The sequence below is a fragment of the Rhinolophus sinicus genome, chromosome 18 (assembly GCF_057876585.1).
Source record: "Rhinolophus sinicus isolate RSI-liver-muscle chromosome 18, RSI-T2T, whole genome shotgun sequence".
NCBI lineage: Eukaryota > Metazoa > Chordata > Mammalia > Chiroptera > Rhinolophidae > Rhinolophus > Rhinolophus sinicus.
Genome location: NC_142518.1, coordinates 73407712 through 73420592, shown reverse-complemented (window position 1 = coordinate 73420592; position 12881 = coordinate 73407712). Strand labels below are relative to the sequence as shown.

The 12881-nt window shown below is 39.2% G+C and overlaps 1 protein-coding gene across 1 annotated transcript in view; it reads right to left on the bottom strand.

Annotated features, from left to right (window-relative positions):
- Positions 1 to 12881, bottom strand: part of VSIG1 (V-set and immunoglobulin domain containing 1) — a 55640-nt gene that overhangs the window by 19468 nt on the left and 23291 nt on the right. Inside the window, exon 2 of the mRNA XM_074323585.2 lies at positions 2816 to 2979. Coding sequence (XP_074179686.1) covers positions 2816 to 2979 — 164 coding nt within the window. The remainder of the gene's footprint in view (positions 1 to 2815; positions 2980 to 12881) is intronic.

The following is a 12881-nucleotide window of genomic DNA, read 5'->3' as shown; positions in this document are numbered from 1 at the left end:
ATCCAGCCAGCAAGTAAGTAAAAGGGCAAGGAGTAGAACAGACATCCATTAGGAGTTTTCCACTGGTGCTCCAAAACTACTTATCTGGAAAAGCAGCGAGGAGACATGCCTGCAGGGTATGGGGGAAGGAGGGGGGACTCCAGTTTTCTCGAAGTAAGAACCTCAACATAGTTACAATGGGGATCCTCTGGGGCAAGCCAAAGCAAGAAGGGAAAAGAGGAAGAAAGGAAAGGCTGCCTGTTTGGAGGTGGTTTTCTCTGTCTCCAAGCCAGGACCTTGCCCTACTCTACCCTGTCTTCCAGGCAGCTAAGCCACAGGCATAACATCAGTCTCATGCACTTGGAGAAGCATCTAGGACGTTTTATGATCAAGGAGCATGTTCTTACTGATCCAGTGAATCAGTGCAGAAGAACTCCTTTGATTTGGACATCCCAAAAGAGTAGATACCTTAAATTACTTGCCCTGCCTGTATCAGACATTTTGAAGAATGAGACAAATAGCAAGTAAATAAGCTACTCAATAAATACTTATTTGTTAATAGATTTTTCCCCCTAAAGTGCCTCTAAGAGATGTCCTGAGCGCAAGCCACACACAGGTCAGTCACCTACACCTTCTTCTTCCATATCTCCAGGTCTAGTGAAAAACTCGCTGCCGTTCCAAAGATCCTTTGGTCGTGCATGCTCTTTACCAGCCACACAGCTCAACCAAGAGGTGGCCTTGTAAGTTCCAGTTTCAGAGGAGGCATAAAGAAGAATTTGTGTTTTTTAATTCAGACTGGTTTGGCCAAGTCTGGCCTCCAGGCAGTTGAGGATATCTTGATTTGAGCACCAAGCATTAAAAAATGTCAAACTATATTGACAAGGCCTCTCTAAATTCAGCCCTTATTAGCAAAATGAGAAGGAATTTCAGCCTACAGATAAAGAACATATTGAAAAGATTAGTCAGGAATATAAATTTTAAAATGGAAGAAACATCATGTAATTATTGTCACCCACAATCCAAGAGAGCAGCAGCCTGCAAAGGAAAGGGATGATTTCTTAGTTGACTGCATCATGGTAGGTCTTGGGTCAGGACATTTTGGGTGACAGAAACTGATAGACTTATTACTATTGTCACCGCTGCTGTTGTTGCTGCTGCTGATGATAGTAGTGTTTGTAAGGGGGAAAACTTACATGGCTTTGTATTATTTTTCAAGTATTATAATATGCATTATATCAGTTGATACCCCATGAGACTTATAGAAGAGTATTACTGGTCTACCATATTTTGAAGAGAGGCAGAGAGTGATTTAGATACTTGTCTAAAGTAACCAGTACTGAGCAAAATTGTTGAACTTTCACTAGAGGGTGGCTTTGATGAAATCTCCTCTTGAACAGTGTTGCCTACTAAACAAGTGTTCAGGACCTCTGGTGAAGAAAGGACTCAGCACCTCCAAAAGACCAGTGATGGTTGAAGCGACACTGGCCAAGGTGTGGCTTCTCCAAGCTAATGTCCTTCTTCTCCATCTCTGCCTTTGGGCCTCCTCCAGCCCACTCAACTTCCTCTCCTTCTAACTTTATAATCAAAACGCTTCCTTTCCTCCAAGGCCCAACTCAACTACATCCAACTATTCCAAATTACATTGATTTTTCTCTACTCTGAATTCCTTGTTTTGGATCATACATCCTTTTGAAAATCTAATGAAAGCTATAGACTTTCTTGCTCAAGGAATATATGTTGGCATATGTGCTTGCACACTCATACACTCACTCACACACACTTTTGAATGTACAATTTTAATCCTTGGGCTAATTTAAAGATTCAACTACCCTTAAGGCCAGATGGAGAAAACTTGGGAATAGGCCGCTTGCAGGTAGAATCATTCTCCTCATTTGACTTTTACCCACCCTCCTCTGGCAACCTCTTCCCCCAGACCCTAGCCCACCCTTCCTATCCCCTAGCCTCTGGCTTCCTGCTGCCTTTGACTCATCACTACCTTGTCCTTTATCCACTAATCTTGGGACTCTCATGCCACCAGGACTCAGTCTGGCACAATGAGCTATCTCACATGACAAGCAGATCCCAGATATTAAGTTTGACAGAGATCTGAAGATCAATTAGGACATGCATTTGAACTGGGGTCTTCTAGAAATAATAGCCAGGGAAATATGTATATTTTTATATATATATATATATATATATATATATATATATATATACATATATATATATATATATATATATATATATATATATATATATATATAATTATTTGGTGGGGGAAGCCCTTTCAGAAATACAAATTGGCAGTTACAAAATAGTCACAAGGATGCAAAGTACAGCATAGAGAATATAGTCAATAATGTTACAACAATGATGTATAGAGCCAGGGGTGCACTAGACTAACTGGAGACTCATCACTGCATAAATTATATAATTGTCTAACCACTATGCTATACATCTGAAACTAATATGAAATAATATTGAATATCAACTATAACTGAAAAAATAAATAATTAAAAAAGACTTATCTTGCAAAAAAAAAAAAAAAAAAAAAGAACTACTGCTAACTTACTTATGAGAAGGACCATTTATGCCTAGTCTAAAATACTGATGTTGACTGACACAGAATTGAGATAACAGGCTGTAACTAAATATGAAGAGAGGACAAAGGTCAAGTCACTTAGATGACAGTCTTCCCTAAACAGCTATCTTCAAATTCTTTGTATCTGAGGTTCTGCCACTGTTGTCACTGCCTTACATTCCTTCACACACTGACTCCAACAGTTTATATCACAACTACTAAAGGGGAATAGTTTAGGAAGAAAGTTCTTACGGTAATTGCCTGTGACTCTTTCTCATGGGAGAATGACCACTGGATGGAAAGCTTGTCCCGGGAGGCCACAGTGCTGGTGTAGGTGCAGACGAGAGTGACATTGGATCCAACAGTGACATTCACGACACTCTTTGAAATGGTCACTTGCACCACACTAACTTGACCTGAAAAGATAATCATCAAAAAGACAATGGTACACACTCACATTGTGATGATACTTTTTCATTACAAAGTACTTTCAATGACATCTTGTTTGAGGAATCCAAGGTGAAGAGGAGAAGGTTGAATGAACCACATAGGAAAGCGGAGCAAAGCAACTGGCATGGGGTAGGGAAGTTTTTAACAAATTACAATGTGAATTTACTAAAATCCTGTGTTATGGTGAGGTAATAGCACTGAACTGGGAATTTCTTCTGTGTAAAGATGGCCTTACACAGAGGTTCTTAGAGTGTTGTCCGGGACCCACAAAAGTCCATGAATATGGAGAGCAACCAATCCAGATTGCCCACAACTGAGGGGGTCCCTTGGATATGGGACTTTCAGTTTAAAAACTGGGTAAGTCTCAGGCAAACCATACTGGTTTTGCTAGGACTTTCAGTGCTTAAACCAGAAAAGTCCCAGGAAAACCAGGATGAGTTTGTCACCCTACCCCTACAATCATTACATTAGACTACAAGATCAAAGTTATATTAATAATAATAATAAAATCCTATTTTTCTTTTTTACTCTCATCCTCTTATGAGTATACAACAAAGTATTCTAGAAGCTATATGACAGGTAATGATGTCGTCGCTCTGGTGATTAACGGAATGAGTGCTTGTGTGTTTTTGTTTTTTATTTCTTTCTCTTTTTTTAAGTTTTACTTACTAATGTAGTAAATGTAGGTAGACATAATCCACATGGCAAAAATTCTTTGGGGTCCTCAGTAATTTTTTATTGAAAATGGTAGAGAATTAAATACATACACATACACACGAGTACAAGTAAAACTGGAGAAATCTGAATAAGATTGGTGGGTTGTATCAATGTCAGTGTCCTTGTTGTGATATTACACTATAGTTTCACAGAATGTTACCATGCGGGGTAAGGCAGTGTTAGGGATTGCAGGCGGGAATTCCCGCCCGTTCTCAGGAATTTCTTTCACTTTCCTGTTCCCTAATCCCGAGATATAAACTTTGTTCTGTTCTCCATGATGAATCGTTTCCACAAAGTGAAGGCCGATACTAACAACCACCTGGGTTTAAGGAGCTGATTTTCCCAATTTCCCCGACCAACTTTTCTCGGGATTCGGGAATGGAAACGCGAAAAAATTTCCCGAGAACGCACAGGAATTCCCACCTGGAAACCCTAGCTATAAATAGGAAAAATGTCTAAGAGATACATTCTGAGTAGTACTTTTATTTTCCATTGTGGGTATTACTGGGCTCAAGGAGCTGATTTTTGCGATTTCCCAACCAACTTTTCTTGGGATTCAGGCATGGGAAAGTGAAAAAGATTCCTGAGAACGAGCAGGAATTCCCGCCTGGAAACCCTCGGCAGTGTAAAGTAAAGTGTACATGGGATTTCTGTCATTTCTTAAAGCTGCATGTGAATCTACTATTCCATTATTATATTTTTTTCTCATACTATTATTCATTTTATTTATTAGTTTCAGGTGCACAAAACAAAGTAATACTTAAATATTTATCTTTTATATCCCTCACACTGTGTGAACCCCCCACCATCCACTATCCCTCTGACATCGTCGCACAGAGCCATTACATTTCCACTGTCTCTAATCCTAATGCTGTACTCTGCTTCTTGTAAGTATATACATGCATATAAAATTATAGTTGGCATTCGTTATTGTTCAGCTTCAGGTGTACAGGGCAGTGATCAGGCATCTACATCATCCCTGAGGTGGTCTCCTAAAGGGGACACATGTCCATCGGATACCCTACAAAATCTTTACAACATTACTGATTACGTTCCCCAAATTAATTTTCAAAAACCTGTGGCCATCTTGTGGTTACCAACTGTTTTCTAATCCCCTCACCTTCCCCCTTATCCCCACACCCCCGCCCATCTAGCAACCCTCAGTTTTTCTTCTATGTCTCCAAAACTGTTTCTGATTACTTCATTCACTTATTCTTTTCTTTAGATTCTGCATATAAGTGAGATCATATGGTATTTGTCTTTCTCTGTCTGACTTACTTCACTTAACATAATGTTCTCTAGGTCCATTCATGTTGTTGCAAATGGTAAGATTTCTTTCTTCTTTATGGCTGCATAATACTCCATTGTACAAATGTACCACAGTTTCTTAATCCAGTCATCTACCGATGGGCATTTCGGTTGTTTCCATGTCTTGGCTATTGTGTATTGTGCTGCAATAAACATAGGAGTGCATAAAGATTTTAGAATTGGAGTTTTGGATTTCTCCGGATAGACACCTAGGAGTGGAATTGCTGGATCATAAGGTAGTTCCATTTTCAGATTGTTGAGATACCTCCATACTGTTTTCCATAGTGGCTGCACCAATCTGCAATCCCACCATCAGTGCACAAGCGTTCCCTTTTCTCCACATCCTCGCCAGCACTTGTTGTTTGTTGATTTATTGATGATAGCCATTTTGACTGCAGTGAGGTGGTATTTCATTGTGGTTTTTATTTGCATTTCTCTGCTGGTTAGTGAGGTTGAGCATTTCTTCATATGTCTGTTTGCCATCTGTATGTCCTTTTCAGAAAAATGTCTCTTGATGTCCTCTGCCCATTTTCTAATTGGGTTGTTTGGTTTTTTTGGAGTTGAGTTGAGTGAGTTTTTCATAAATTTGTGATATTAACCCTTATCAGATATATCATTGGCAAATATATTTTCCCATTCAGTAGGATCCCTTTTTGTTTTATTGATGGTTTCCTTTGCTGTGAAAAAACTTTTTAATTTGATGTAATCCCACATGTTTATTTTTTCTCTTATTTCCCTCATGCGAGGGGATATGTCTTTCTCCGGGTAATGTCTGTGAAATTTCTTCCTATATTTTCTTCTAGGAATTTTATGGTTTCAGATCTTACATTTAAGTCTTTAAGCCATTTTGAATTTATTTTTGTATATGGTGTAAGGAGGTGGTCCAGCTTCATTTTTTTGCATGTGTCTGTCCAGGTTTCCCAGCACCATTTATTGAATAGACTGTCTTTACCCCACTGTACATTCTTGCTTCCACTGTCGTCGATTAAATGACCATATAGGCATGGATTTATTTCTGGACTCTCTATTCTGTTCCATTGACCTGTGTGTCTGTTTTTATGCCAGTACCACGCTGTTTTGACTACTGTAGCCTTGTAGTATAATTTGATGTCAGGTATTGTTATACCTCCCACTTTGTTCTTATTTCTCAAGATCGCTGAGGCTATCTGGGGTCTTTTATGATCCCATATAAATTTTAGGATTATATGTTCTATTTCTGTGAAAAATGTCGTTGGTAGTTTGATAGGAATTGCATTGAATATGTATATTGCCTTAGGCAGTATAGACATTTTAACTATATTAATTCTTCCTATCCATGAACATGGTGTGTGTTTCCATCTATTTGTATCTTCTTTCATTTCTTTCTTCAGTGTCTTATAATTTTCTGAGTACAGATCTCTTACTTCTTTGCTTAAATTTATTCCCAGGTATTTTATAGTCTTTGGAGCAATTGTAAATGGGATTGCTTTTTAAATTTCTCCTTCTGATGTTTTATTATTGGTATATACAAATGCAACTGATTTCTGAATATTAATTTTGTATACTGCTACTTTACTAAATTCATCTACCAGCTCTAATAGTTTCTTGGTGGAGTCTTTAGGGTTCTCTATATATAGTATCATATCATCTGCATATAATGACAATTTTACTTCCTCCTTACCGATTTGGATGCCTTTTATTTCTTTTTCTTGTCTGATTGCTGTGGCTAGAACTTCCAGAACTATGTTGAATAGAAGTGGAGAAAGTGGGCAAACTTGTCTTGTTCCTGATCTTAACGGGAATGGTTTTAGCTTGTCCCCATTGAGTATGATGTTAGCTGTAGGTTTATCATATATGGCCTTTATTATGTTGAGATATGATTCCTCTATTCCCACTTTTTTTTTTCTTTTTTTTTTTTTTCATTAAATTTATTTTAAGGGTTTTTATCATAGGTGGCTGCTGGATTTTATCAAATGCTTTTTCTGCATCTATTGATATGATCATGTGATTTTTATTTTTCATTTTATTAATGTGGTGTATCACATTAATTGATTTGTGGATGTTGAACCACCCTTGCATACCAGGGATGAATCCCACTTGATCAAGGTGTATGACCTTTTTAATGTATTGCTGAATTCTGTTCACTAATATTCTGTTGAGGATTTTTGCATCTATGTTCATTAGAGATATCGGCCTGTAGTTTTCTTTTCTTTGTGATCTATGTCTGATTTTAGGATCAGGGTGATCGTGGCTTTGTAAAAAGTGTTTGGGAGTCTTCCCTCCTTCTGGATTTTTCGGAATAGCTTGAGGAGAATAGGTAATAATTCTTTTTTGAACGTTTTGTAAAATTCACCTGTAAAGCCATCTGGTCCAGGGCTTTGGTTTGTTGGGAGATTGTTGATTACTGATTCAATTTCCCTGGTGGTAATCAGTCTATTCAGGTTTTCTGTTTCTTCTTGAGTTAGCCTTGGAAGGTTGTATGCCTCTAGAAAATTGTCCACTTCTTCCAGATTTTCAAATTTGTTGGCACATAGTTGGTCATAGTAATTTCTTAAAATGTTTTGTATTTCTGTGGTGTCTGTTGTCACTTTTCCTCTTTCATTTCTGATTTTATTCATTTGGGTCCTCTCCCTCTTTTTTTGAATGAGTCTGGCTAAACGTTTGTCAATTTTGTTTATCTTCTCTAAGAACCAACTCTTGGATTCATTGATCTTTTGTGTTGTTTTTCTGGTTTCTATTTCATTGATTTTCGCTCTAATCTTTATTATCTCCTTCCTTGTACTCCCTTTGGGCTTATTTTGCTGTTCTTTTTCCAGATCCCTTAAGTGTGAAGATAAACTGTTGATTAGTGATCTTTCTTGTTTCTTTAGGTAGGCCTGCAATGCTATGAATTTCCCTCTTAGGACTGCTTTCGCGGCATCCCATAGATTTTGGGTCGTCGTGTTTTCATTTTTGTTTGTCTCAAGATATCTTTTGATTTCCTGCTTGATCTCCTAGTTGACCCATTCATTATTTAGTAACATGTTATTCAGCCTCCATGAATTTGTGTGTCTTCCAGTTTTTTTCCTGTAGTTCATTTCTAATTTCATAGCACTGTGGTCAGAGAAGACAATTGGTATGATTTCAATTTTCTTAAATTTATCAAGACTTGTTTTGTGGCCTAACATATGGTCTATCTTGGAAAATGTTCCATGTGCGCTTGAGAAGAACGTGTATTTTGCAGCATTGGGGTGAAATGATCTGAAAATATCGATTAAATCCAAGTGGTCCAATGTATCATTTAAGGCTGTTGTTTCCATATTGATTTTCTGTCTGGAAGACCTGTCCCTTGTTGTCAGAGGTGTGTTGAAGTCCCCTACTATGATAGTGTTACTGTTGATCTCTGTCTTTATGTCAGTCAATATCTGTTTTATATATTTAGGTGCTCCTATGTTGGGTGCATAGATGTTTACTAGGGTTATATCCTCTTGTCGGATCAATGCCTTTATTATTATATAGTGCCCATCTATGTCTTTTAATATTGTCTTCATTTTAAAATCTATTTTGTCAGATATAAGTATTGCAACTCCAGCTTTTTTCTCATTTTCTCATTTCCATTTGCATGAAATATCTTACTCCATCCCTTCACTTTCAGCCTGTGTGTGTCTTTTGATCTGAGGTGAGTCTCTTGTATACAGCATATACAAGGGTCTTGCTTTCTTATCCACTCAGCCACCCTATGTCTCTTGAATGGAGCATTTAATCCGTTTACATTTAAAGTGATTATTGATAGGTACATAGTTATTGCCATTTTAAAATTTGTAGTCAGATTGTTTTCATTTTTCTTTTATTTACAGAAGTCCTTTTAGTGTTTCTTGCAATGACGGCTTGGTGGTAATAAATTCCTTTAGTTTTATTCTTTTCTGGGAAGCTCTTTATCTCTCCATCAACTTTAAATGATAGCCTTGCTGGATAAAGCAATCTAGGTTGTACACCTTTGTTTTCCATCACTTTTAGTATCTCCTGCCACTCCCTCCTGGCCTTCAATGTTGCTGTAGAAAAGTCGTTTGATAGTCTTATGGGAGTTCCCTTGTATGTAACCCATTGTCTTTCTCTTGCTGCTTTTAGGATTCTCTCTTTGTCTTTAACATTTGCCATTTTAACTATAATGTGTATTGATGTGGACCTGCTTGGGTTTATCCTGGTTGGAACTCTCTGCACCTCCTGGACTTGTATGTTGGTTTCCTACATCAGGTTAGGGAAGTTTTTGGACATTATTACTTCACATATGTTCTCAATCCCTTGCTTCCTCTCTTCACCTTCTGGCATTCCTATGATGTGCATGTTGTTGCGCTTGATGTTATCCCAGAGGTCTCTTAAACCATCTTCATTGTTTTTTATTCTTTTTTCTTACTGTTGTTCTGTTTGGGTGATCTCTGCTAACGTGTCTTCTAAGTCGCTGATTGGATCCTCTGCTTCATCTAACCTGCTGTTAATTCCTTCAAGTGAGTTCCTTATTTTGGTAATTGTGTTCTTTAGTTCTAACTGGTTGTTCGTTATGATTTCTACATCCTTCTTTATGTTGTCTCTAAGCTCCTTAAACATTCTTATCATCAGTGTTCTGAACTCTGTCTCTGATAGGTTGGTTACCTGTGTTTCATTTGGTTCCACTTCTGGAGATTTCTTCTGTTCTTTTATTTGGGACATGTTTCTTTGTTTCCCCATTCTGGCTGACTCTGTGTTTGCTTTGATGTATTAGGTAGATCCCCTAGAGTTCTTAGTTCTTGCTGAGTTATCTTATGTAGTATGTGCCCTTTATATTTGACTTGCACTACTTCGTTCTTCTCCTCTGCGTGTGCTCCAAAGGTGACTCTTGTGTTGTGTATATTGTCCTGTTAAAGAAGATCTTTAATTGCTTTTCGCTTGTGAGTAGGTGGGGTTAACTCCTAGGTTGACTAGTTGTGAGACCTGGCTCTGCCCACCGCAGGGTGTGTTCTGCTGCGTGAGGGTTGACTGCTTAAATGTGGTTTGGCCTCTATGGGCTCTTCTGCCTGTAGAGAATTCCCTCTGGGCGTGTCACTTGCAGGTTAAACACGGTAGTACTCTGGTTTGGTCTGGAGTTGGCCTCTGGATATGTTGAATCTTGTGCCTCTTAAGCTGGGCCATGGTAGGGCAATTTCAGAACAAATCACCAAGCACAACAACAACAACAACAAAGAAAAAATCAAATACATTCACATGTAAAAACAACCGACAACCCCCACTCAGCACAGGCAAAGATATCAAAGATATAAAGACAAAACAAAACAGAACAAAATAAAAAGCAGCACCAGTCTTGGTTTAAGCCCACCAAGTAATCTCCTGGTTGTCCTCTGCTATACCAAAGATTCCCCTGCGTGTTGTGCAGGTAGAGCCGGTCACCTGGTGCCCAGAGTGACGTTGGGACTGCAGATTTAGATGTGTGAAGCTGAGGGGTCTAGATAGTAGTTTTTACAAAGTCATTGCAGTTTCTGCCCTTGCCTACACATATGCGCACTGAGAGTAGCACCATCAGCCCTGTGTCCAGTTCTCCTTAGTCTTAGGGCACTTCTTCCGTGTGTGTGTGTGTGTGTGTGTGTGTGTGTGTGTGTGTGTGTGGCGGGTGGGAGATTTCTGAGCTGCTGAAAGCCCAGAGCTGTGTCTGCCACTTACTGCTGATCCCTGGGAGTGCCTCCGCAGTTGTAATTGCCCTGCCCTAGGCAGGCCTGAAAGGGTGGGGCTGGGGATGGAGGGGTCTTCTCTCTCCCAGCCCAGCTGTGTCACATTCTTCCCGCAGGCTAGAAAAGGTGGTGGCTGGGGGTGGAGGGGTCTCTTCTCTCCTAGCCCAGCAAAAATCACACTCTTCCCAGCCTCTTCCCTGGGTCAGAGCTGCACTCCGGTCTTCCCAGAGCCTGAGCACTAAGGCTCCTCTGTAATCTGACACTACTCCTCAGTTCAGGGGCCAGTTTAAGTCTCTGGAAGGGCACGGATAGGATTGGAAGGGGGGGGGTCCATGTATGGAGTTTTTGTCCTTTGTCCGGCCTAGGGCCCAACTGGAGGGATCAGCTGAGGTTATTGCCTCAAATGCTGGATATGCTGCCCCCTCGGCAGAAGAGATCAGCTGTGGGACTCAGGGAAAGAGCCCACCTCCTGGCTTTTGTGTTCTCTGTTCCGTCCTGGGATCCTCTGCATCTCTGCAGCTGCGGATGCCGGCCGCTTCTCCACTCTGCTCCCTTCCCTCTTCCCCTGCTCGCCCAATTTGCCCACCTGCAAGTCCATTATTGTATTTTGAATGACAGCAGGATCTATATTGATATCTCATACTTTACTTCTGATACTGATGATTTGTATATAATCTCTTTTCATTTTTACCAGTCTTGCAAGAAGTTTGTCAATTTCATTTGTTGATTTTCCCCAAAGAACCAGATTTTTACTTCATTTAATTTTCTCTATAATCTCGCTATTTCAATTCCATTGAATTTAGCTCTTTATTACTTCCTTCTTTGTGCTTGCTTTGGATTATATTGTTTTTCTTTTTCTGGATCCTTGATGTAGGAATTTCATTATTGACTTGAGACCTTTCTTCATTTCAAATGTAAGCATTTAGTGTTATAAATTTCTCTCTCAGCACTGCTTTAGCTGCATGTTACATATCTCTACATACTACATTTTCATTTTCCTTCAGTTCTAAGCATATTTTTAAAATTTCCTTTGAGACTTTATCTTTGATCCATAGATTATTTAGAATTATGCTGTATAATTTTCAAGTGCTTAGAGACTTTCTTCTTGTTTTTCTGTTCTTGATTTCTAGTTTGATTCCATTGTGCTCAGAAAATAGATTGTGTCATTTGAATTCTTTTAAATTTGTTGACATTACATTTATGGACAAGCACATAGTCTGTCTTAGTAAATGTTCTGTGGGTGCTCGGGGCGGGGGGGAAGTGCATTCTGCTGTTAAAAAGTGGAGTGTTGTATACTTTAAAACACTATGAATGCTCACCAAGATAGACCAGGCTCTGAGCCATAAAACAATCCTCAACAAATTTAAAAGAATAGAAGTTATACAATGTCTGCTGTCAGACCACAATGGAGTTAAAGTAGAAATCAATAACAAAAAGACTATTGGAAAGTCCAAAACTACATGGAAATTAGATAGCACACTTCTAAATAACACATGGGTCAAGAAGAAATCTCAGGAGAAATTTGAAAAAAATTTGAATTAAATGAAAATGAAAACACATCTTAACAAAATTTGTAGTATGCAGCAAAAGCAGTGCTAAAAGGGAAAATTGCATCGTTGAATGCATATATTAGAAAATAAAAAGATCTAAAATCAATCATCTAGGGGTGGACAGGTGGCTCAGTTGATTAGAGCGCGGGCTCTGGGCAATGGGGCTGCCGGTTCAATTCCCACATGGGCCAGCGGAGCTGTACCCTCTGCAAATAGAATGAAGTCAATGAGCTGCCGCTCAGCTCACAGGTGACCAGATGGCTCAGTTGGTTGGAGCGTGGGCTCTTAACCACAAGGTTGTCGGTTCAACTCCTTGGCTCCCCCAAGGTAAGGTGGGCTGCGCCCCCTCCAACTAACAGCAGCAACTGGACCTGGAGCTGAACTGCGCCCTCCACAACTAAGACTGAAAGGACAACAACTTGACTTGGAAAGTCACGGAAGTACACACTGTTCCCCAATAAAATCCTGTTCCCTTTCCCCAATAAAATTTTTAAAAATAAATAAAATAAAATAAAAATCAATCATCTAAGCCAGGGGTGTCCAAACTGTGGCCTGCAGGCCAACTGCAGCCTGCAATTCATTTTTAATTGGCCCGCAGCAAATTCCAAAAATATATTTAGTTTACTTAAATAAACC